General features: G+C 42.8%; 1 protein-coding gene across 11 annotated transcripts in view; it reads right to left on the bottom strand.

The window, feature by feature from the left end:
• The window catches only part of MAP4K4 (mitogen-activated protein kinase kinase kinase kinase 4), a 513,631-nt gene that overhangs the window by 66,848 nt on the left and 420,197 nt on the right, over positions 1-26,586 (bottom strand). For 6 of the 11 annotated variants that reach the window (XM_069204417.1, XM_069204422.1, XM_069204423.1 and 3 more), the window contains 2 exons: positions 5,681-5,798; positions 3,418-3,588 (listed from right to left, as the gene is read on the bottom strand). In XM_069204417.1, the coding sequence (XP_069060518.1) occupies positions 3,418-3,588; positions 5,681-5,798 (289 nt within the window). Of the gene's footprint in view, positions 1-3,417; positions 3,643-5,680; positions 5,799-26,586 lie in introns of all 11 variants that reach the window. The other 5 variants (XM_069204415.1, XM_069204419.1, XM_069204416.1 and 2 more) reach the window with 1 other exon arrangement.

The raw sequence follows: 26,586 nt of genomic DNA, 5'->3' as shown, positions 1-26,586 counted from the left end.
CAGAAGATAAGTGAACAACATGAAGTTAAATACCACAGTAGAGCAATTTAAAAGCTGAAGCTGTATAAAACAAAAAACATACAGCGTGTGTCGGAGCGGCTCCAAGGACAAAGTTAAACAAAATTGAATATTCATGCTATGAAAAAAAACGTGCTGGGAGAAACGAGAAGACAAAGAAGGAGGTGCATGCATTCTCAAGGAGTGCTTTTAGAAAAAGGAGAAAAACATCCTGAAAAGCAGACACTTGTGTAATGATAAAAAGGAGCCAATAAGCGATGGTAACCAGGCTATGCTCCATGACAGGGATAAAGACCAGATGGACGGGCTAAATAAAATAAGACCATTGAATAGAAAGCAAGAAAATAAGAGTGACAAAAGAGATAGCCAAAGGAAAGCAATGGCCAGAGGTGCTTTCTAGGTCAACTATTGACATGTTGAATAAGTCTTTTGCAACCAGTCAGTTACCGTGTCTGGCAGGCTTCAAACTAACCAGCTTATCATTCCATTAGCAATCTTACCAATAAAATGTAAAATTGGTATTGCAGTAAGCAAGACATTTGGAACAGGGAGCAACAACTGTCTTGGCTCTCTTGGCTCTTTGGCACACAACTGGTAGAGGATTCAATTAGGTAAAACAAATTTTTTTACAATAAGTATCTTGTTAATCACAGCCCATATTTTAGCAATTGAAACATGTTTCAATTTTTGTTTTAAACTCTAGTAACCATGCAAGTAAATAAAGAACCTGTTTTATTAAGCCAAAACATGGACTTGGGCACCATACTGTGAATCCACTAAATAATTTCCTCAACCAATTCAGTAGAATGGTTCCTTCTGTAGCCTCCTGTTGTAGTCAAAAATATGTTTTCAAAAGATAAACTTTTAGGTGTTTTAAAAAAATGACCTGTACAACGCATTCACTGCCCCCTGCATGTCAATACTTTAGATTTCAGGAATGATTAGGAACTGACTGAAAACTGACACCTTGCTACCTAGATGACCTCTTGTCCATAATCGAAGCAGTCGGATTAACAGTTCTATTCCTGAAAACGACCAAATTGAGATCCTTCCCAAGCCCTGAAGATCCTTCACATACAGAGCTTCAATCAAGTTCATGGACCTCCCCTCCTCTTCACCTGAGAAGAGCATCAAACACATTGGCGTTCTTAAAAGGCACAAAGAGTCACATCTTCAGGTCTTACTTTGAAAGACCGGGGTCCCTGTGACATCTGTAATGATTTAGCACCAGGATTAGCCTAAAACCCACTAAGGTCTGAACTGAGTATAGTTACTGAGTGGGGTCAGGAAATCATCTAAAAAACACTAATGTCACAACTGAGACTCTATTTGTTCTTTATGTTTGGACGTGACAAGTGATGTCACTCGCTACCACCCCATCCTTCCTGTACCTCTAAAAGCATTCATATATTACGCATGTTGCTTGCTATGTGACACGAATGAATACCTTTCTAAGGACAAATTGCTATAGATAACGATTAAATAAAAAAATACTAAGAGAAGGTCAGAGGTTAACAGAAGTCAATCTGCATGCATTATAGAAATGTTCACAGAATCAGAGAAGAAGACAAAATCTATTGCTCTTCTATAACCTAGATAGTGGTGCAAAACCATGCCCAGTTCCTTTTGGGAGACAAAGCACCTTTGACCAGTAGAAAGCGTTTCCTAGTTCAACCTAAATTGGAGGCTAGGGTTTGACCCATGCAGATATCAAATTAAGTTAAAAACTAGAGCATCACCAATACTTTTAATTTCTACCTGCATCACTGGTAATATTTTTTTCTTCATCAATTTCAAGTCTGTAGCTCTTCCTGGTAAAGTGAATGTCGCTATATTAGCCTGCAGTGGACACATTTCTACAAATTTAAACCCTCTGACACAATATGTATGCCTCTGACGTATCCTACAAGGAAAAATATAGCCACCGTCTGCTGACATTTCCACAATGAAATGGGAGTAGTGGTTGTGAATAAACTATGGCAAACATATAATTGGGGGCCTTGTATTTAACTTTCCACATTCTTACATCTTGAGAGGGTTTAAGAAAGTATATAGAAGGGGATTTGGTACCAGAGCGTGATTGGGAACACTAGCCTAAAATGCATTAATAGAACTCTGCTCTACTAACAAGGGAGACAGGGACCCCTTTAAAGGTTTCACCACCAGCCACTACCAGAACCACTGAAGACATCATCTCAGAGAATATCAGCAAAGCAACAGGGCAATTTAGAAAGAGGCATTAAAACAAGATATAGCACCACTGTTCTGTCTAGGGAGAAGTTGGTTAGTATCTTAGTGTGCCTTCCTTTCTTGGTAACCTGGACAGTGAAACTACATCCAAGTCAGTCGAAGGTTAATGTGACCTGGCTTTTTTAACATTCTAAAGTGCACAGTAGCTCCTGCAATAACCATAGCCCTCACTTTTAATTGCCTCACAGATTCACTTGAGCCATGGCACCGAAGCCTAACAGTACAGCACCCAACAGAGGTCCAAGTGCTTTATAAAAAAAATATTTAAAAAATAAAAAAATCACTCCCTGGTCATTGAAAGTCCAATAGCTGAGAAATACAGACTCAGTCTCACATGAGAAAAAACATATGAAACCAGTGGGGTATTGCAATGTCAACACCAGACCAGTGTCATTTGTGCACAGCAAGCTTCTGTTTTGGCAGTGTAATCTTGCATAATTTATTGTATTTTACGTTACTACTGTTATGTTAAATAACAGAGGTTAAGTCATTACATCACATAGCGTAAATTATACTTTGTTCAGGTGTCAATCCTGTTGAAAGAAGGCAAATGAACCAAACATGAGTGGTTGTTATTCATATCACATGAGATTTTGAGCAAATTTGTTTTTTTTGCACAAAATGTATCCTCAGGCCTAAAATGGATGCAAGGACTCATTTTGCTTTATAAAATAGTGTGAAATACCAAATCCAACACTTTTCAGGATAACATGTAATTGTTTTGGCATTCCATATCATATCTGCAATAAAGCAAATTTCGCCCAGGACTACTTCGCATCACTAGAAATTAAAGCCTAGAAAATTCCAAAGTCCTATTATCTTCCCTCAGGCTGCAAGCTCAAAGAATTCTATACACTCAAACAACCAAGCCTGCAGCATACACATCTTGGTAAACTTTAAGAGCTTTTTGATAAGCGGGAATTACACACTTCATGGGAGTGATTTCCTAATAATAAGCACTTTGGTAGCAGGAAGGTGAGATTGCAAAAATTGTTCAACATATTGTAAAGCCTTTAAAAGCCAATTAAACCAGATACTGAACAACCTCAGAATCAAAACGTAAAAAACTAAAATTATGAAGTGTTACAAAGACATCTGCTGGCGGAAAATGGATTGTGGGCTGGAGAGAAAATGAATGAAATTACGTACCCCATAAGGCAGCACATAAGATTTCAGAATTGAATCGCTTCTTGTATTTTCGAATCTCTGGAGTATCGCTTTGTGGTCGTGTATTTGTGGGATTAACATTGACGACAGATCCTTTCCGCGTAGGATCTTGTCTCATAGCATCAGGCCTGAGCGCGTCACTGGAAAATCCCACTAAAATAAAATTAGTATTTTTAAGGTTAGCTTCCAATGTGCGCATGTACGCTCCTGAAAGAGATAAGCAACCATTTTTAGTTAACAACAGATCTCCACTTCTTGTCTAGAAAATTGGGAAAGAGGAGGGAAAAAAGTGCACATAACATACACAAACAATGTCATCACATAAAGCAAACAACTTGATGGGGGCACAAGCAAGGTAGCATCCCCAAAACGGGTCTATTGATAACCTTTTAAAAGGTCATTAAACCCATTTTTCAAGTGCCAGTTGCATAAGCTGCTTAGCAGACAAGACAAAAGAAGAATCTAGTCCTTGGAAGGATGTGACAACAGTGCCAGTCCTTAACAGCTCACAAGCTCCTCTTTCAGGGCAGGGACAGCATCTATGCTAACCAATTCAACGAGATTAAGGCCTTCTATTGTAGAAGGTGGACTACCAAAGTTTCCTGATGTGGAACATACCCTCACCACGGCATTTTTCCTTTAATCCCAGGGACATTATTTTTTCTTTTAAAAGTCTTAATTTTCATATGAACTTCTGAGGCACCAGACATTTGTTTCACTGGTACTGAAAGAACTTGCTCCGGAGGATAACACCGGGACCCACCTTCAGGAAGTCATTGCTCAGAAGGCTGCCAGCATCTAAAAGGTACTAAGATGCTAAATCAATCTTTTACGTAAGGGTGCTTGGAATTAAGTAGGTAAGTACTATTTATATTGTTGCAATGATGCTTGGCTTATAGCTTTAGTGGTCAGACAAACTTGCCAAGGCACTCAAGATACAGGTCAATAAAAGGTGCTGCATGTTTTCAATATTGCCTAATGTTACAGATGCAAGTGGCGCAAATAGAGGTATGCAGCCACGTCAGAGTATTTTCTCTATGCTATTGAATACACAAAATAAACACCTTCAAGGAAGTTAGTGAACTTGCAAGGTCTACTTTATTTAGAGGACATAGGTTAAAGAGAATGGTTGTGCTATTTATAGTAAGAGATGGTCACTTGTGAATGCATCTTTATGCTGTTATGTAGCTTACACAGTCATTGTAGCCTTTGGCAGGGCGGAGATCTACTATAACCCAACTAACTACCAGGATTCCAATAATTTTTTTTATTACTGTAAAATGTTTAATGATCACTGTAGACGTGCTTTCACATTGCTGAATTTCTTGCAGACTGGGGTATCAAGTTTGATCACTGATATTTGCGTATACTTTAAATACTGCAAACCCTATTATGCAATCACCCTTACAACCCTCTTCCAAACTATTAAACAATATAAATTTTTACAAATTTAGAGAAGATATAATAAACACCACGCACAAAGCTGTTAGATTAAATGACAATAAAGAGACCAAACAACCCAGATTTGTTATGCTGGAGAGGAATTATTCAGTATTTCCAGTTGGTAGCCATGTAAAAAGGGAAATGTGTACTATATGTTAAATTTCAGTATGGTTTTGTGTGATTATCAGATCCACCCGAGTTAATATTGGGGGATACCTTCCGTAAAAATGCAATGTTACCTTACAAAATTGCATTAAAAAGTTTACATCATGTGTCAAAAAAATTAATATAATTTTAAACAGTGTCCAGGAAAGGTTATTATTATGGAATAGAGAATGTGGGCCTCTCTGTAGTCGATCAAAAGGCTACTAAAAACATTCAGGCTGTAATTTACACAAATGTACTGATTAGAAAAACGTATGGTAATCCAATTCAGGCATATTCATGTCATTAAGGCAAACCTTTATTGGTGCAATACTGTGAGGCAGTCTTGGCAGTTTCACAAGAAAGAGGAAAACGAGTAGCAGTCCTATGTGAATACAAACTAATAACTCATTTATTCCTACAGAGCTTTAACATTAAGAGTACTCAATGGTGTACCATTATGACAGCATCTCAGCATTATTCCTAGATTTAGCTCACCAGATTAAATATCAGTCAGTGTTTTGGCGGGCTTGGTGCTCTGTTGCCTCACAATTTTAATAAACGGAGTAGAAATATCAGGGTTAATGCTGGAAACAACTGTCTGACAAAGCACTGCAACATGCTCTTACATTTGTTTGCTCGTCATTGCTGGACTTACCCACAGAAGTAACAGTTGTGCCACTAGAGGGAGAGATCTGCAGTAATCTGGGGTCAATGAAAGGTGTAAATGAGGAGGAGGATTTGTGTTTCTGAAGAGTGCTACTGGCAGATTGAGTCTGTAACGTAAATTAACATTTCGTTAACACATGGCTACCAAAAATGCAAAATACAATCATCTGCTCATGTCACTGTTAATCCTTAAAGGCTATCGAGCTTAAGTACATCATACATGGGAGCAAGCCCTAACTACATTATTCTCATGCATTTAATGTAACACCACAACGAAGTGTACCTAAAAACAAAGTACACTGCTTCTCGACGTCATGTTAAATGCCCAAAACGCAGGGTATTTTTTTTTTCCTTTTTTCAGGAATTGTAAGATGCCCGTTCAAACAAATCTGACATGAGTTGCAAACATCTTTCATGATACACTTTTCAAACTCTGCAACTCACATGGCCTCAAAAACGCACCTCCACTAACACCCCAAGGTCTTGGTCAGGATTCATCGAATATGCTTCGCTGGCCAATAACTGGCCATGAATTTACATTTTATTTTTCAAGGAAAAACACTTGACTATTGGATTATATATAAAAAAAAAAAAGCTTACCCTGGAACATGCAAGATCCACCCACCTGCCATCCTATTTTTACACAAGTGGCCACTACCTCGGGGGCGTGGCTAACCGCCAAAGATGGCGGTCATCCGATCGCAGAGCTCCCAGTCCGGGTCTGCCAGTACTTGGGTATCCGCAATAAAAAGGGGCCATCTGTCAGGGAGAGGGGTACAAAACGTGCACAAACAAGGTGGGCAGCAAGCGGAGCAAAAATTAGACCCAGTTAGGTACAGTGCCGGCGAGAACAAGCAGCGGTCCGAGACGGGCTTGGTGGAGGGCCGGACACGCCTGGAAGTGGCAACTCCCTTCCCCTAGAAACAGGCAGGAACATCGAGGTGGGTCGGCGCTGACCGGAGGGGCCCTGCGGGGGTGCGGTAGAGATTGTGTGGCACTGACGCCTCCCGGTACCCGACCCTCCCCCCTTTCCCCAGGAGCATGATTGGAGCAACATGAAGGCCTGAGTTTGGGGACCTGCTGGTACGTTCGGAGTGGCCCCGGTGCACTGGCGGTGAGTAAAAAACCAGGGAGGAGATTACCGGAGGGCCCAAGACACAGAATATCCTCGGCTGCTGGAGCCTCCCCGAGGCCTGAGGATCGGGGCGAGCAGCGAGTAGGTGAGCATGATGGAGTTCACTCCTGGACCCTATACCAGATAATACGTCTTGCTGATGAGTGCAGAGGCCACTGGCCCTGGGAGGGAGGGGTTCTCGCTGGGGTCAGGGGCTGCGCTGAGGGGGCCCTTCCAAAGCTGGACCAAATATTGGAATTAGAGTGCGGGCCTAATAGACTAAGAAGACTACGCACATGCGTGAAAATGAGCTGCACAAAAGGAAAACACCTAGATGGTGCGGGGACGTCGACGCCAGGGAAATATGTATCGGCCACAGGAACAGACCCTCCAATGGATAAATTGGATGTCATACTGAAGGAAATTAGAGAATCACAGCTGGCAATACAACAAAGGCTAGGATCTATCGCCACTGAACATAACATTCTTAAAGGCGACCATAAGAAATTGGCGGACAGAGTAAAACAAACAGAAACAAGCGTCGCCACCCTCCTGCCTGCCCAAAAAGACAGCGAAAACGCAATTCAGCATTTACAAAAACAAGTGGAAGCCCTACAAAAAAGAATCAAAGAAGCGGAAGGAAGATCATGCCCTAGTAACGTTCGTATGATTGGCCTTCCGGAGGGGCGGGATGCCACACAATATGTAGAGGCATGGCTGAAAACTATAGCGACCGGCGGGCTATCGACTCACTTCACGATAGAGAGACCGCACCGAATCCCAAATAGGAGACCTCCGCCGGGTGCGCCACCCCGATCCATGGTGGCTTTAGTGTTCAACTACAGAGATCGTGATGCCCTACTGCAAGCGGCGAGAGAGGCGGACCGCATCATAGTAGATAATGTTCAGGTATCCCGATATCCAGACTACACCTTGGTGGTTCAGAGGCGTAGGGCCTCCTACCAGGCTGTGAAGAAAAAACTCAGAGCGGAGGAGCTATCATACGCCCTACTGTTCCCGGCCCGGTTACATATCACATACAACCAAAAAGCTCATTTTTTCGAAACAACTGAACTGGTACGTAACTGGGTGCACAAGACCTTCCCACACTCGAGCCACAAGGAACAGTTTAATACCCAACCGCCGAAGCAGGCCTGACACCCACGCGGGAGAAGGTCAAACTAAATGGCGCACAACACAAAGGAATACTGGACGAACATTATCGCAAGTATTGGAGAGTCAGAGCACAGCAATACAAACAGCATACTAAATATAAAGAGACTGAGCTTCTCCTCCCAGCCTTGCTTCCTCCGTGGACAGCACTGTAGTGTCCAACTCAGAGGTTACAATCACTGCTCCTTGAGGATGCAGTATTGAAGGAAGAGATTGCTCAAGTAATAACTAACTTCTTCACTGACAACGCAGAGACCGCATCCTCTCTGTTGGTAGAATGGGAGGCATTCAAGGTGGTAATAAGAGGGGCAATAATGGGAGCGACAGTGGGCGTTCGAGCATTTATAATGAGGGAGTTAAAACGTGTAGAAGACAGCTTGGGGCCCCTGGAGGCCGTGGCTGTGTTTCATGCCCCCCAGACCCAGATATTGCAGGATGCTCGGGCCGAACATGCAAAACTCCTTGAACAGCTGCGGCTTGTGGATTATACAAAATACAAGGAACAATCGCACAGTGAATGGGATAAGGCGGGCACACTTCTAGCATGTCTTATAAAAGACGAGCCATCTCCCACTCCTATCTTACACATCTTCACTCTGCAACTCAATAGCATAAACACACAGGTGGAGATAAACACTGCATTCCAAGACTACTACGCAACGCTGTATTCTGCCCCCCTCCCCCCAGCACGAGATCAAATGCAGCTCAGTTCCTTTTTGTTGGATATTACCCTGCTGGAGCTTAACGACACTGCCAAGCAAGCCCTGGGAGCACAGATAACACAAGGGGAAATACGAGACGCCATCAAGGGCACAGCTCGTAATAAATCACCGAAGTCGGATGGCCTCCCGGCTGAGTTTTATTCCTTGTACGGCACAAAATTGATTCCTCAATTGGAAAAACTGTACCAGACCTCGATAGTCACTGGTCACCTCCCTGATACGACAAAGCAGGCAACAGTAACTTTGCTACTAAAACCTGGTAAACCTGCAACTGATATGACATCCTATAGGCCACGATCGTTATTGAATACCGAATATAAAATACTGGCTAAAATATTAGCACAGACACTCCTCCACTTAATAAGTAACTTGATACATATGGATCAATGTGGATACATACCGACCCGTAATACATCCCTAAATATACGTCGCCTATATCACATTATGGACTATACTAGAGGGAGATATCCCCAAGCTCTCCCTGTACCTTTGCCAGGCATTTGATACACTAAATTGGGAATACATTTTTGCGGTACTTATGTGATATGGACTCCCAAAAGAATACATACATTGGGTGCAACTGCTGTATGCTGGTCCCACAGTGTAAGGAAATGCCTCCTTGGCATGGTTACCCCCTGACTTTTTGCCTTTGCTGATGCTATGTTTTGATTTGAAAGTGTGCTGAGGCCTGCTAACCAGGCCCCAGCACCAGTGTTCTTTCCCTAACCTGTACTTTTGTTTTACACAATTGGCACACCCTGGCATCCAGGTAAGTCCCTTGTAACTGGTACCCCTGGTACCAAGGGCCCTGATGCCAGGGAAGGTCTCTAAGGGCTGCAGCATATCTTATGCCACCCTGGGGACCCCTCACTCAGCACAGACACACTGCTTGCCAGCTTGTGTGCGCTGGTGAGAACAAAACGAGTAAGTCGACATGGCACTCCCCTCAGGGTGCCATGCCAACCTCACACTGCCTATGCAGTATAGATAAGTCACCCCTCTAGCAGGCTTTACAGCCCTAAGGCAGGGTGCACTATACCATAGGTGAGGGCACCAGTGCATGAGCACTATGACCCTACAGTGTCTAAGCAAAACCTTAGACATTGTAAGTGCAGGGTAGCCATAAGAGTATATGGTCTGGGAGTCTGTCAAACACGAACTCCACAGCACCATAATGGCTACACTGAAAACTGGGAAGTTTGGTATCAAACTTCTCAGCACAATAAATGCACACTGATGCCAGTGTACATTTTATTGTAAAATACACCCCAGAGGGCACCTTAGAGGTGCCCCCTGAAACCTTAACCAACTACCCGTGTAGGCTGACTGGTTTTAGCAGCCTGCCACACTCTAGACATGTTGCTGGCCACATGGGGAGAGTGCCTTTGTCACTCTGTGGCTAGTAACAAAGCCTGCACTGGGTGGAGTTGCTATCACCTCCCTCAGGCAGGAGCTGTAACACCTGGTGGTGAGCCTCAAAGGCTCACCCCCTTTGTTCCAGCACCACAGGGCACTCCAGCTAGTGGAGTTGCCCGCCCCCTCCGCCCACGGCCCCACTTTTGGCGGCAAGGCCGGAGGAAATAATGAGAATAACAAGGAGGAGTCACTGGCCAGTCAGGACAGCCCCTAAGGTGTCCTGAGCTGAGGTGACTCTAACTTTTAGAAATCCTCCATCTCGCAGATGGAGGATTCCCCCAATAGGGATAGGAATGTGACCTCCTCCCCTTGGGAGGAGGCACAAAGAGGGTGTACCCACCCTCAGGGCTAGTAGCCATTGGCTACTAACCCCCCAGACCTAAACATGCCCTTAAATGTAGTACTTAAGGGCTCCCCTGAACCTAGGAACTCAGATTCCTGCAACCTAAGAAGAAGAGGACTGCTGAGCTGAAAAACCCTGCAGAGAAGACTGAGACACCAACTGCTTTGGCCCCAGCTCTACCGGCCTGTCTCCCCCCCTTCGGAAGAAAACTGCTCCAGCAACGCTTTCCCCAGGAACAGCAACCTCTGCATCCTCAGAGGACTGCCCTGCTCTAAAAGGACCAAGAAACTGCAGAGAACAGCGGCCCTGTTCTCCCAAGACTGCAACTTGGTTTCCAAAGGAGCAACTTTAAAGCGACTGCTTTTCCTGCCAGAAGCATGAGACTTGTAGCTCTGCACCCGACGCCCCCGGCTCGACTAACCAAAGTTGTCCCCCCTAAGCCCCCACAGCGACGCCTGCAGAGGGAATCCCGAGGCTCCCCCTGACCGCGACTGCCTGACTCTCAGATCCCGACGCCTGGAAAAGACCCTGCACCCGCAGCCCCCAGGACCTGAAGGATCGGAACTCCAGTGCAGGAGTGACCCCCAGGAGGCCCTCTCCCTTGCCCAGGTGATGGCTACCCCTTGGTCTCCCATTGATTCCTATTACAACCCGACGTGTGTTTGCACACTGCACCCGGCCGCCCCCGTGCTGCCGAGGGTGTACTTTCTGTGCTAACTTGTGTCCCCCCCGGTGCCCTACAAAACCCCCCTGGTCTGCCCTCCGAAGACGCGGGTACTTACCTGCTGGCAGACTGGAACCGGGGCACCCCCTTCTCCATTGAAGCCTATGTGTTTTGGGCACCACTTTGAACTCTGCACCTGACCGCCCCTGAGCTGCTGGTGTGGTAACTTTGGGGTTGCTCTGAACCCCCAACAGTGGGCTACCTTGGACCCAAACTTGAACCCCGTAGGTGGTTTACTTACCTACAAAAACTAACAAATACTTACCTCCCCCAGGAACTGTTGAAAATTGCACTGTGTCTAGTTTTAAAATAGCTATATGTGTTTTATTTGAAAAGCATATATGCTATTGTGATTATTCAAAGTTCCTAAAGTACTTACCTGCAATACCTTTCATGCAAAGTATTACATGTAGAATTTGAACCTGTGGTTCTTAAAATAAACTAAGAAAAGATATTTTTCTATACAAAAACCTATTGCCTGGAATTGTCTCCGAGTGTGTGTTCCTCATTTATTGCCTGTGTATGTACAACAAATGCTTAACACTACTCCTCTGATAAGCCTACTGCTCGACCACACTACCACAAAATAGAGCACTAGAATTATCTCTTTTTGCCACTATCTTACCTCTAAGGGGAACCCTTGGACTCTGTGCATACTATTCCTTACTTTGAAATAGTGCATACAGAGCCAACGTCCTAGACACAGCAAGAGCCCGCACTGGACAGAATATTTCGGACGCCTATGCCATCTTTCGGGGCACTAGGCAGGGGTGCCCACTGTCTCCCCTACTGTTTGTCTTGGCGGTGGAGCCCCTGGCACGTCAACTTCGACGAGACGCTGAGACGTGGGGTATTAAGATAGGCACTACTGTGCACTCGGTATCTTTGTATGCCAACGACATTGTGTTGTACATGAAAGATCTGGGCCACAACCTAAAGACGGCTGCGCAGATATTTGCAGATTTCGCACCATTGTCTGGACTAGAGATTAACTACACCAAATACATAGCATTCTTGTTCTGTAAGATGGACATAAGTGACGCAATTGCCTTTGATAACAGACCAATGCAAGTAGCCACTAACACTTTCCGATACCTAGGAATTCAAATATATAGAACCTCGATGGATCTGTTAGAGGGCAATCTACAGAGAGCAATGGCTTTGCTGAAGTCGCTAGTCTGGTTCAGGATAACACTGCTGTTGTCCACTGCGGGCCAGCTGGCGCTGGCAAAGACGGTAATGTTGCCTCGTAGCAGGTACTATTTCGTGAACCTGCTGATAATGGTCCCTGATACTTATTTTAAAACACTACACTCTATATTGATAAACCTCATCTGGGGGGACTGGTAGACGCCAGATAAGCTTAGTGAAACTGCAGATGCCTGCAGAACAAGGAGGTATGGGTGCACCAGATTTTAAAGCCTACTGTATAGCAAGTCAACTGCAAGGACTGGCATACTAGCAGGCTGGACACAATTTACATGAAATAGAGTTCACACAATCAATGCTTGACAAAGGCTGCATCCACTCTCTGATCTGTCCTAGATCCCAACCCCCAGAGGGACTGCTCCTGCTACTATGAGTGGCTTTACAATACTGGAAGCTTACCCTCAGGTACACCACAGACAATTCCTTATGCCTCAAATATCCCATTGCTGGGGCTCCCCACCAATGTTGGAATACTGACCCAGGGTAGGATACAAGTGTGGACACAAGAGGGAGTGGACACTATTGGGGCGCTGTTCAAGGACCGCCAATTGCTCACACATATGGACTTCACTCATGAACACAACTTGCCTACCTCACTATTTCTGTTATATGTGAACATAGTACACTACAGCAGAGATCACTGGGCTCCAGGTGGAATTGAACCCCCAACGCATGATTTCATTCATGCAATGTACATCATAGGGCATGGAAGACACTTAATTAGATGGCTCTAACAAAAGGTCTCAGAGTGCATTTACAAAAGCCCCTAACACCCCTGAGAACCAAGTGGGGGGAGGACATGGGTAGCGAACTCTCGGACAAAGAGTGGTCTTCCATTCTGGTAAACCCAAAACAAATACCCAGTAATACTAGGTTTAAATTCATACAATACACTATATTACACAGAGCATATTTTACACCACATAGGCTTCACATTTTATTCCCGGCACTCTCACCGGCATGCCCAAGATGCAAGGCAGAAGATGCAGCGCTGCTTCATATGCTCTGGAGCTGCCCTAGTATCACTCAATACTGGTACAGTATTGGTACCATACTGGAGAAGGTGACGGGAAGACGCGACTGGCAAATGGCAGAGGCGTGCCTGCTCGGTCTATACCCACAAACCAAAAAAGGGAAGGTGTTGTCACGATTTGCAGACTTAGCCCTACTGTTAGCAAAACGCCTTTTTACTAGGCGCTGGAAAGAAACAACAGCACCCTCGATGATACAGTGGAGTACAGAGGTGGAGGAATCGGGTGTGGCGGAGAGTGCCGCCCTCAGGCAGGAGGAAGGAAGAGAATTGTGAAAGCGCCCCCTAGCATTGGAATGGGACGTGCTACTAGAAACCTTTAAGGTAACCTGCGAGGACGAAAGGGAGAATGGGCGAGGAAGTGGGGGTCACTCATAACATAACACTGAGCTTGTTGAAGTCCTCCTGTAGGAAACAGATTGCGGAAACCGGCAATGGGTTGTGGAGCTCTCCTCTCCTGCTCACTATCAATGAGAATAGACTGCAGGACCCCCTTCAGAATAGAGCCATAATGTAACCACATGACACATAACGAATAGTTAAAGATGAGAAATATCACTGCCATGCCCAACACACGAGAACCTCAAGTCAAGTTTAAAGGGGCAGGGAAATGTTATTGGAGACCACATTAACAATTATTGAATTTATAAATGTGATGATAATGTAATTCACCTGTATGCCGGACCGGAATGGGCCCTATAGATACATATTGACTGGAGGTTAGATGGTACAACTATATCAAACAAATGTAAAATACCCTGACTAGGATCAAGGACAGAAGACAAGTTATACTATAATGCACAATATGCAATGTATTGTATGAACTGGGACGAAAACAATAAAAATGTGTTTAAAAAAAAAAAAAAAGTCGCCACTACCTCTGCAAATTTAACAATGGACCTGTGGCCCAGGGAACTCAGGGGGTCCGCGAATGCTTAGAAAATTAATTATTATTAACATATTTGTTCCCCAGCTTTCAGTAATGACTCAGTGGGGGGGTCTCGGGTTCCAGTAATGATAAGATGTGGATCCACAGAAGTCAAAAGGTTAGGAAACACTGCTCTATGTTTTTTTTTTTTATTTGTTCCACTTGTACTACGTGGAGAACAGTCCCAGATTTTTTGTTAAGTTCCCCAAGATATGATTTTTAATCGCTGTGTAATTTCTTCATCGATTACTATCACTAAGACACCTTACAAAACTCTCGATTTCGAAGTATCATGGTTGCATAGATGACTGCTAGAAAAAGCTGCTTTGGGAAATCAGCAGACGGGATATAGAATTTTGCGTATTTTACTGAACCTAACTATTTCCGAATGCATGAAAAATAATTTTTTGTGTCTCGACATACTGGCAGCTGTAGATCGCTATTATTGAAGACGTATTGTATAAAATACAATGTATAAAGTAGGCTTTGGTCAGCTCCTTGCGCATGACTGGATGGCTTTTTTTATTTGTCTTAGATCCAAGCTCTTTGGTTGATGGATTTGCTCCCTATTTCTGTGACTGTCCGGCCCGAAATCTGATTGCAAGACATGTATCCTTCCACCGCTGACGTGCAGGAGCTACTTTTTTTTTGTTTTTTTTTTTAAGTTGCGTTTCTACACTCCTTCCTTCTGCTTGTCTACTGCTCTGCCTCTGCACCCCTTATTTTATTATTTTTTTAAACGCAGCCTGTGCAAGTGCGCAGAAACTTCACACTTCTGTCGGCCAGCTCACTTCCCTTCCACTGGTCCCCATCGGTCTGCTTCCTGAGCACACGTATTTTTTTTTTTTTATTATAATGCCCCCTTTTGAAAATATTTTCTGTGAGGATCCAACTGCTGCCAGCCGCTCGCTTTTGGGCAGCAACTTCACACTGCTGTCGGCCAGCTCACTTCCCATCCACTGGTCCCCACCGGCCTGCTTCCTGAGCACACTTTTTTTTTTTTTTTTTTTTTTTATTATTATTATTATTATTATTATTATTATTATTATTATAATGCCCCCTTTTGAAAACAGTTTCTGTGAGGATCCAACTGCTGCCAGCCGCTCGCTTTTGGGCTGCCAGCCGCTCGCTTTTGGGCTCTCAGTGTCATCATTAAACCATATGGTCACCCTAATTTTTTTGCATATCTTTTTTAAATAAGTTAATAATACATTTAGCAACGTGTTTTTGGATATTTAATGTAAACAGGAAAGTTCCACTTAAGCTCTCTGGTCCACATTAGCCACATCGTTCACAAAACTGCAATCAAAATGTCCCCCTGAATGATGCTAAATTTATCATGAACGTACTGCAGATCTGATGTAGATTTTTTTTAAACAAATAAAGGTCGAGAATGGCCAAAGTTGATAACCACAATGTCTGCACGGTCTACCTGAGATACAGCATACTCTCAACTTCAGGAATAGCAGCAACAGGGTTCAGAGAACCATTCAGTGTCTATAACTTACAGAAAAGGGATCCATGGGTCTATGATTATACCACTCTATGGCGTTAATGAATGTATGGCAACCTCTGCCTATTCTCAAACATATTCTGTGATGGTAATACAAGGGAGAAAAATGATTAAAACGCTGCTCTTTGTTCTCAACTTGCAGGAACAGAATTACCATGCATCAACGTCATTTATGGGTCGCAAGGGTTCATTGCTGCGACCCCTGGCTTGCCTTTGTGACCTCTGGCATCGTAGGTGGCAAATTCAGAGCCGGGAACACAGGGGCAGCTCATCCGCTTTGGCGTCAGTTGGAGCTCCACTGTCTGTATTCTGTCAATTTACTATTACACTAACAGTGAATAATAATAATCAATCCGTGTTTGTGTAGTAAAAATGGAATACAATTAGCTGGAATATGCCCTACCATGGAGGCGAGGCAAGTAAAACATGCTTTTAAACGTATATTGTGTGTGTGCTTGCGGTTTATGTGAGAGAGCATGTACGTGTGAACTTGTGTGTACGCGTGTGTGAGTGAAAGTGGAGGTCAAAGGGTATGTGATGCCACTTTAGCTACCCCGGGCGTTTCGGTGAACTGACATCCATGTTACTATGTAGGGAAATGCCACTGGGAGATAGTAGCGACACGACAAACTCACTCATCATTTACTGTTCTTTTTATAGTAAACAATGATATAGTTTCAACAAGCCAAACAACAGGTCACAGACTCGAATACAGGGATGTTCTCAGGGTAATCTCGAATAGAAACTGTAGAATGCAGCTGCTTCCAGGTCGCAAATCTTCATTGGAAAATTTCCCTCAAATGACACAAGTTTGGGCCTACTGCAAGGTGCAGCACTAGCTTCAGGAATCTGGCATCACCCACTCTGAGAGCATCAATCCTAGCCCAAGCCCCTAGCCCAACATACTGAGCAGTGTACCAAAATATCGCTTCCACAGCAGTCTGCAGATCTACCTTATGGATAGAGGTCCCTGGAACTGGTTGTCTCCATATTTGAAAGCAGTGGACGGAGAAACGCAGAGTATGCAGTAAAAGATAAAAGTAGAACAAAACTTGCCTTCCCACAAAAGTCCTAACACGTTATCGAAATTGGCAAGACTGCACTGGCTAGGTTAAAGGTACACCAAAGCCATGAGAATGGCAGTCTTAGTGATGCATAAAGCTGCAATATCCCTAATGAAAAAAGGGGCAAGTGCCAAACAATGTCAACGTAGTCGCTGGAAAAATGCACAAACTCTGAAACAAAGTTATCAATTGACTTGCCAGAGGGAAAGGCCACGGTGGGAAGTCAACTTTTCACCAATGACCAAAGTCAACTTTCCACATAAGAAACTTAAATTTACAGGAACTCTGTTTCAAAGGAGACTTTACCAACATGCAGGACAAATGGTTTTTTCCCATTCTCAATATGGTCTAGTAACAGAGGATAGAAGCAGAAACACACCATGTCCATTTATGATATAGCAGAATAAACTGAAGTGTGATGATACTGTTCCAGTAATAAACTGTGCCATTTCCTTAGGCATTGTGACCAACTGAAGTCTTTCTTTGCCACATAACCATTTCAGCGTTGAAAGCTATCTTTTTCCTATTTAATCAAGGAAGCACAACTCACATTTAGGAATATAAAGGCAATGGTGTCTCCATTTCTGCTATGTCTGATCAAGGAAAATTGTCAGTAGATTTTGCAGGATCCTGGCAATACTAAGAGACAGGAGGTCTCAAAACCTCATTTCACATTCCAAGGTTTGGGTTGTGTTCTAGACCTCCCAGATTTCCAAATGACTTTAAGAAAAGGGAGCGAGCAAATCCTTCTTTCTCAGGGAAGATACTACAATGGTACCATCTGTGAAAACCATCATCCCATGATGGAGCACGAGAAAGCACTTACAGCCTATCAGTGGGTTTCAGTGGCAGCATATCATATGCAACAAAAAGGGGGTGGGTGGGATGTCTGGTGGCTGAACAAGGGGGTGGGACTCAAATAGTCTTCAAATTCCCTACTCAGTCACTATTTTTAACATAGTGCTTAGTGAAATGTGCTGCATACTATGCCTGGCAATACCTCTCAGGTCTCCTCCTTAACAAATGCTGAGCATCTAAATGAAGCATGTTGCTTTCCCCAATTACAACTCGGATGCTTTTCCTTAGATGAATATTAAAAGGATTCTGAGGGGAACACTGTTAAAAGGAGGGGCGCTGAACCTCTACTCTTGTACTAAGTTGATTCAATGGATTTCACAGTTAGCAAAGTAAAGTCAAAACTCCTCATTACTTTCATGCCAGAGACATCAGTAGCAAGCCTCTTTGAAACCACCAATCTGATGACAAGTTGAGAGTGGAGGTCCCTGAGGAAGGTTTTATACTGCCACTTGTCAGATACTTGAACTTGTGATGCATGTAAATATGGAATGTGGAAGTAGGGCGAATTGAAAATTCACCCTGGTCTGCCGAGAACAGAATCTGCAGAGGCCAACATCCTTTCCAGCAAACACTGACTCGGAAGACATGTACAGTTACTTCCTGTCTTTTCTTTTTTTTTTTTTTTTTTAAGTAGAAACAGAGCAGCTAACAAAACAATTGCCTTGCCACCACCACTAGGGCTCTGGTGTTTTTTGGTCTGGTAGGCTAAACTATCTCAAGCAGGACGATGGATCCAAGTCCTTGTTAACAGGCTTTTAAAAATATTTTAATTGTTTATCAACAGAAAGCAAAATACACACAAAAGGAATAATGCATCAAATGTGCAGTTTGGGTGAAAAATATGAAAAATTAATCTATAAAAATCTGATTCACGATTTTAAGGAGGAGAGAGCAGAGGATAACATAATGACAAAGGACATGACCAGAGAACAAAATCACAAACTAAACACTGCAGCACAGTTAAGTTATAGCAACTCTAAACCTAAATATTAGATATTTTCCACCTCAGTGGGTTTTGTGATTATGGATACGAATCTTTAGTTGCGTGTTTTAAAGAACGCTTTGATTTCCAATGAAGGATCTTTTTCACTATTGTGTCAACTGTAAGCTTTGCAGAGTTGTCACTGATATAGATTACAAGTTTCTATCAATTGTTTTGCAACACTGAAGAGCCAGGATTCCTGGACCAGCATACATCATAAACTGCAGGAACGGCATATGTTGCACCCCAAAGGAGTAACATGCTTCACCGATGGCCTGACTCAAGGGAATTGCTAAATGTCACAGGGATTCAAATAATCATCTGACAATCTTATCGTAAGGACTTTGAGGATTTCGGCCCATTAACAGTCATATTGTTGAGACTGTAGGTCATGCACGAGAATTTATAATCAATTAAAATTGGGGGGGGATGTGGGGGTAGAGTCAACCCAAGTTATAAATTGCCCCCTGTCCTCAAATCCAACCCCTCCAATGGCCAAGGCCAGTAACGAAACCTACAATCAATTAATTGCACGCAACATTTGCAGCAGTGAACATAAAGGTTTTACCCATCAAAGAGAAGTGACTAATAATTTTGTCCTGGTCTTCATGGTGTGGACAAAAGGCCTGAACTAGGCCATAATCGCCTCAAGGGTTTTCTTCTTTTGGCTGGGTCAAAGCCCTTTATCCCCCCAGTGTCTCTTCCAGAATGGAAGACTTCAATTTTGGAACTGATCGTCAAAAGGGCGTCCTGCTATCTTTTTTTAGTTACAACTTTATACTGAATTTAATTTTTCCCTCAGTTGTAGTATACATACAAATATTGTTTTGTCACTAAATAGTATGCTGACTATTACATGGCCAAAACTTTTTGAGGCAACCCACTGTTTATGGGTAAAACAGTGCAATGTCCACTGTGTCTATTGTAGGTAAGTACAAAGTCAGATTTACTGGCTTTGGCCAGATTTTTTTACATTTTTTATTTTATTTAATTTTTTAAATAAAACCCCAAACAGGAAAATACAAGAGGAAGAAGCTGTTCTAACCTTCACACCAATAAATACGAAACAGATTATCCAAAGTAAAATGTGATTGATTTGTTTGGCCACCAACAATGTCTCTTCTTATCACATATAAATGCATAGTTTATTAATCCCAGTCGCCAGAATAAAGTGCAAATAGTGCAGAGAAATTATCTAAAAAAAAAAAAAAAAAACACAAACCAGATTTCAACACCCAATTACTATAAACATTCTGTCCCCCTCCCCTCCCTGACGTAAGGCGGTTGACTTTCTAAGCTAATATTGTTGTCACTTGAGGGGTAGGGTCAGGAGCTTGGTTACACCACCAATCTACAATTGGAGCCCAGATCGGTATCCCCTTTATATTAGCCTTTTTGCCTCTACTTGAATATAAAGCTATTTTAGGCCATAGATGGCTAACAAACGAGCGAGCCAATGTTGAAAAGTCAGGGGGGTATTATCAAGCCATGCAGATGCAATGCATAGACGAGCCACTGCCACGCTAATTAATGTAAACCTCTAAGTGGAGACTGGAACTGATTAAAAAAATATAAGCTGAGGGGTAAGGATGACAATTATTCTTAAGCAGGATACAAAAAAAATTGATTTGATTTAATTCCCAAGTGACTAATTTGGGGCAATCACAAAACATATGAATCATATCTACCCTTGAATAGTGCAGTTTGAGCTAATTCTACCGAATCCCAAAAAAAGCCATCTGAGAACCTCAGTTTAGTCTGTCACTTCACGGCTTTCCTTTCCATATCATCTTGTGAATACTTATTCAAATCTTTATATGATGACTTATGGTACAAAATTCACTCGTGACTAATTGTTCAGCAGATCTAATTTTTCAAATCCCAGTGGACACCCCACCTTCTTAACTAGAAGTCTCTCTAGGGGATTTCCAAATTAGAACGTAATTCCTCAAAACAGACTAGCCCTTCAAAAAGTATTTAAAAAAAAAAAAAAAAAAGTAACAGGCTCCCGTGGACCAACATATAGCGGTGAACCCACCCTAGTCCTATCTTTTTTCGTAATCACAACCATATCTTGAAGGCTCCTTGCAGAGTCTTGAAACATACTTTTTTAAAGTAACTGGGTTCTACCTGTGGCAGAAGATAGCTGTGGGCTTCTTTTCCCAGATGTAAATCAAAGATAGTATGAATCCCCTCCATCCCCATATAGCAGTTATGCTCTCTAAATAATGTGCACATATATTGACAAAATGCTGCTCAATAACAGAGTTTTAAGTCTGGCACTGCCCGTCCTCCTCTATCGCTGGGAAGAGTCCGGTAGTTGAGCGCCATCATGGCTCTTCAGTACCTCCAGATAAAGTGCGTGATCATATTGATTATAGTCTTAAACCAATGATTGTTAAATTCTAGAGGAATAGCCCAAAACAAATATAACAATTTTGGCAGGACGATAAGCTTAACAACATTACTGTGTCCCACTACAGACAAGTGTAAGTTATCCATTCTATTCAAATCTTTACTTGTTTTAGTTACAATAAAAAAATTCAAATTGGTCACAATAGTAATCCCAAGATACACTGCCTTCTCAATTATTCTTTCATCCTCATACAGACCATGTGTATTAATGGCCACCTCTGTTTTGCTATGATTAAGTAGATACCCTGAAAAGCTCCTGAAGTCCTGGGCCCCCTTTTCAAGCCTTAATAGCCATCCTGGGGCTAGATGTGACTATAGCCACATCATCTGCATAGGCCAATACTTTAGTATCTGCACACTGACGGTGCACAGTACTATCATGGAGTTAAAGTCTAATTTCGATATTAAGGGGTTAATATACAAGGCAAAAAGCAGGGGGGGAGTACGGCATGGCTACCCCTGCCTGATGCCTCTTTGTATTTCTATTTCCCCAGATTGAGCACCCACCATTTGGAGGCTGGCAGTGGGTCTCTTATATAGTGATCTTATTCTGTTGGTGTATCCTGATCCTATTCCAAACTGGCCCCATCACTGTCCATAAGCATTTTCAGGAGACCCTATTGAACGCCTTTTCAGCATCTAATAGAATCAAGGCCACAGGACTCATCTACAGACGTGGCATCAAAAAAGGGATGACACGATGAGTGGGATCTGTAGTTTCCCTTTCAGGTATAAATCCATGTTGCCTTGGAGATGCAATCTGTGAAAAAAAAAAAGAACTCAGGCATGTAGCGAGCACTTTTGCATATATTTCTTTGTGCCACTACTGATTAAAGTTATCGGCCGATAAGACCCAGGTCCTTGAAGTGGTTTGCCTTTTTTGGGGGGGAATATGACTATTTGCCATAAGCCATAAGCCACAAACCAGGAGCCAACTGCCCCTTCTGAATTTGCAAAAAGGTAGACAGCAAGTCCTCCCTTAACTGCGAGGAAATAAATCCTACAGAATTCTATCAGGATTCTATCTACCCAGACACCTTTCCCCGAGGGCAGTTCTCTAATCATTCCTCTCAAGAGAAAGGAGCATCAAGAAGTTTGCGATCTTCCAAACTTAATCTCTCGAAAGGGACGGACTCTAAAAACTGTATTAAATTTCTCTCTACTTCATTCTCTGCCATTACTTCTTTATACAGCCTCTTGTAATACTCCTGAAACACCTCAAATTCCTTTAGGGTCGGAGACCAAGACCCCTCGTAGAGTCTTTTACCACCCTTAACTCAGACTGAACAGTTTTATGCCTAATCTGCATGGCCAGAAGATGCCCCACCCGTTCACTATACTCATAGCACTCCCTTTTCCATGTTACATATTTTTCCGCTGCCTTCTTTCCCAAGATATTATTAATCGCCACCTTGGCTAATACAACCTTATATGGAGCTTTATTAATGTCTTGTCCTCCAGAAATCACAAAGATTAATTCTAGTTCTTCCTCTTCTAGATGCCTGTATACCTGTTTCATACAAAGCTTTTCTTTCTTTTGACGATTTAAAGTAAAGCTGAGCGTCGCCCCATGCACCCCCCACCTTAAAAACATCCCACACTGCCCCAGATGACGCACTCCCTCTATTGATATCCCGTAATATGTGAATCCAAGATCTGGAGATTTTAACTTAGACCAAACACCCAAGAGCCCATTATTAGAAAATAACTGAACCAAAGATCTAAATACTTTAGGCTTCCATCCTGAGAACTTCATTTCTCCCTCTAGTTGCCCTTTGTTTATATTGATATTAAAGTCCCCACAGATTACAACTGGGATTGGCCTAAGTGCAAGTTCGATATCTAACCATTCAAGGATCCCAGAGTCATTCGAAACAATCCCATAGAATGAAACCAGAGTAAAAATAACATTTGTATGGGGACACTCGGTGATCACCCATCTTCCAGACCTGTCTGCCATAGTTCGACTGAACTTACAGGTGCTTTTGAGCACCATAATGGCTATCCAGAGGGTCTTGGCCCCTGTGTTGTATACCCTATCTACATGAAGCCCAATGACTCTAGCAGAAGCTTTTTGACCCCTTTTTGGTAGGCAGAGGATATGTGCCTCTAATACCTTTAGGTCCTGGGCCACTTTTCTCCTTTTATTACTGTCATTCATCCACATATGTTCACAGTTGGTATTTGTAAGCATCGCCATTCCCCCCCAAAAAAAATACAGCTGCCCTGAGACTCCTGATATACGTTCATATACCTGTTCTCCACCCATTAACTGGGTAAACCTGCCTGTTTCTTTATTTCTCCTCTGGTATTGTCCCTAACCCCCCCCCATCCAAGTCCCCTGCGGCTTAGTAAGCCCTCCACCTAACCCCCCCCCATCCTGCTTCACCACCCACCCATGGCCTAAATGGTGACTGTCAGTCATCCTTCTTATGCTCTCCCCTTCTCCTGGGTATTTGACCAGTCCAAAGCTGTAATACTGTGCCTGGAGTGGTAAATGGCTTTTGTCATTTTACATCTCGGCGAGGATGACACTGTGTCAATCCTATGCTTAAAGATTTTGCTGTACAAATGGCAAAATGCTTTGTCACTATCTAGCTCGGCGAGGATAGCACTGTGCTGATCCTATGCTTAAAAACTTTGCTAGATAAGGAGACATTTGAGGTGAGCAAATCTAGAGTGTCGCTGGTGTTGCAGGGTGCTTCTTACTAGAGCAGCTCTCCACCTAAAATTGGGAACTTCCCAGAGTTCTCCTTTGTTTTTTGCATAATTTATGCGTCACTCTAACCCTGAAAGGGCCTTGGTTTGATATATATATATATATATATATATATATATATGGAAAATGTCACTTACCCAGTGTACATCTGTTCGTGGCATTAGTCGCTGCAGATTCACATGATGTGCACATCCCGCCATCTGGTGTTGGGCTCGGAGTGTTACAAGTTGTTTTTCTTTGAAGAAGTCTTTTCGAGTCACGAGACCGAGGGACTCCTCCCATTTCGACTCCATTGCGCATGGGCGTCGACTCCATCTTAGATTGTTTTCCCCGCAGAGGGTGAGGTAGGAGTTGTGTATGCTAGTAATAGTGCCCATGCAATGGAGTGAATGCGTATGTACATAATGAAGTTTAAAGTAATATATTTACAAATGTTTAAGATCTACTTCTGAACGGCTACAGGCTCCCGGGGAGGCGGGTGGGCGCATGTGAATCTGCAGCGACTAATGCCACGAACAGATGTACACTGAGTAAGTGACATTTTCCGTTCGATGGCATGTGTAGCTGCAGATACACATGCTGTGCATAGACTAATAAGCAGTTATCTCCCCAAAAGCGGTGGTTCAGCCTGTAGGAGTTGAAGTAGTTTGAAATAATGTTCTTAGTACAGCTTGACCTACTGTTGCTTGTTGTGCAGTTAACACATCTACACAGTAGTGCTTGGTAAATGTATGAGGCGTAGACCATGTTGCTGCCTTACATATTTCATTCATTGGAATATTTCCTAGAAAGGCCATGGTAGCACCTTTCTTTCTGGTGGAGTGTGCCTTTGGTGTAATAGGCAGTTCTCTTTTAGCTTTAAGATAGCATGTTTGAATGCACTTAACTATCCATCTAGCAATGCCTTGTTTTGAAATTGGATTTCCTGTATGAGGTTTTTGAAAGGCAATAAATAGTTGTTTTGTCTTTCAAATTAGTTTTGTTCTGTCAATGTAGTACATTAGTGCTCTTTTGATGTCTAATGTATGTAGTGCTCTTTCAGCTACTGAATCTGGCTGTGGGAAGAACACTGGTAATTCTACCGTTTGATTTAAGTGGAACGGTGAGATTACTTTTGGTAAAAATTTAGGATTGGTCCGTAGAACAACTTTATTTTTGTGTATTTGAATAAATGGTTCTTGAATGGTAAATGCTTGAATTTCAACTCACTCTTCTTAGAGATGTGATGGCAATTAAAAATGCAACTTTCCACGTTAAGTATTGCATTTCACAAGAGTGCATGGGCTCAAAAGGTGGACCCATGACTCGTGTTAAGACAATGTTGAGGTTCCATGAAGGAACCGGTGGTGATCTTGGTGGTATAATTCTCTTTAGGCCTTCCATAAACGCTTTTATGACTGGTATCCTAAATAATGAAGTTGAGTGCGTAATTTGCAGGTAAGCTAAAATTGCCGTAAGATGTATTTTAATGGAAGAGAAAGCTAGTTTAGATTTCTGCAAGTGTAGTAAGTATCCTACTATTTCTTTTGCAGATGCGTGTAAAGGTTGGATTTGATTATTCTGGCAGTAATAAACAAATCTTTTCTACTTATTTGCATAACAGTGTCTAGTGGTAGGTTTTCTAGCCTGTTTTATGACCTCCATACATTCTTGTGTGAGGTCTAAGTGCCCGAATTCTAGGATTTCAGGAGCCAAATTGCTAGATTCAGCGATGCTGGATTTGGATGTCTGATTTGTTGTTTGTGTTGTGTAAACAGATCTGGTCTGTTTGGCAGTTTGATATGAGGTACTACTGGAAGGTCTAGTAGTGTTGTGTACCAAGGTAGCCTTGCCCATGTTGGTGCTATTAGTATGAGTTTGAGTTTGTTTTGACTCAACTTGTTTACTAGATATGGAGGAAGTGGGAGAGGGGAAAAAGCGTACGCAAATATCCCTGAACAGTTCATCCATAGTGCATTGCCCCGAGACTGATGATGTGGGTACCTGGATGCGAAGTTTTGGCATTTTGAGTTTTCTTTTGTTGCAAATAGATCTATTTGAGGCGTTCCCCACATTCTGAAGTAAGTGTTCAGTATTTGGGGGTGAATTTCCCATTCGTGGATCTGTTGGTGATCCCGAGAGAGATTGTCTGCTAACTGATTCTGAATCCCTGGAATAAATTGTGCTATTAGGCGAATGTGGTTGTGAATCGCCCAATGCCATATTTTTTGTGTTAGGAGACACAACTGTGTCGAGTATGTTCCTCCCTGTTTGTTTAGGTAATACATTGTTGTCATGTTGTCTGTTTTGACAAGAGTGTATTTGTGGGTTATTATGGGTTGAAATGCTTTCAGAGCTAGAAATACTGCTAACAGTTTTAAGTGGTTTATATGAAACTGTCTTTGCTGAATGTCCCATTGTCCTTGAATGCTGTGCTGATTGAGGTGTGCTCCCCACCCTGTCATGGATGCATCTGTCGTTATTACGTATTGTGGCACTGGGTCTTGAAAAGGCCGCCCTTGGTTTAAATTTATACTGTTCCACCATTGAAGCGAGATGTATGTTTGGCGGTCTATCAACACCAGATCTAGAAGTTGACCCTGTGCCTGTGACCACTGTGATTCTAGGCACTGTTGTAAGGGCAGCATGTGCAACCTTGCGTTTGGGACAATGGCTATGCATGAGGACATCATGCCTAGGAGTTTC

This window comes from Pleurodeles waltl, chromosome 8, assembly GCF_031143425.1.
Source record: "Pleurodeles waltl isolate 20211129_DDA chromosome 8, aPleWal1.hap1.20221129, whole genome shotgun sequence".
NCBI lineage: Eukaryota > Metazoa > Chordata > Amphibia > Caudata > Salamandridae > Pleurodeles > Pleurodeles waltl.
This window is presented reverse-complemented; position numbering and strand designations above follow the sequence as displayed.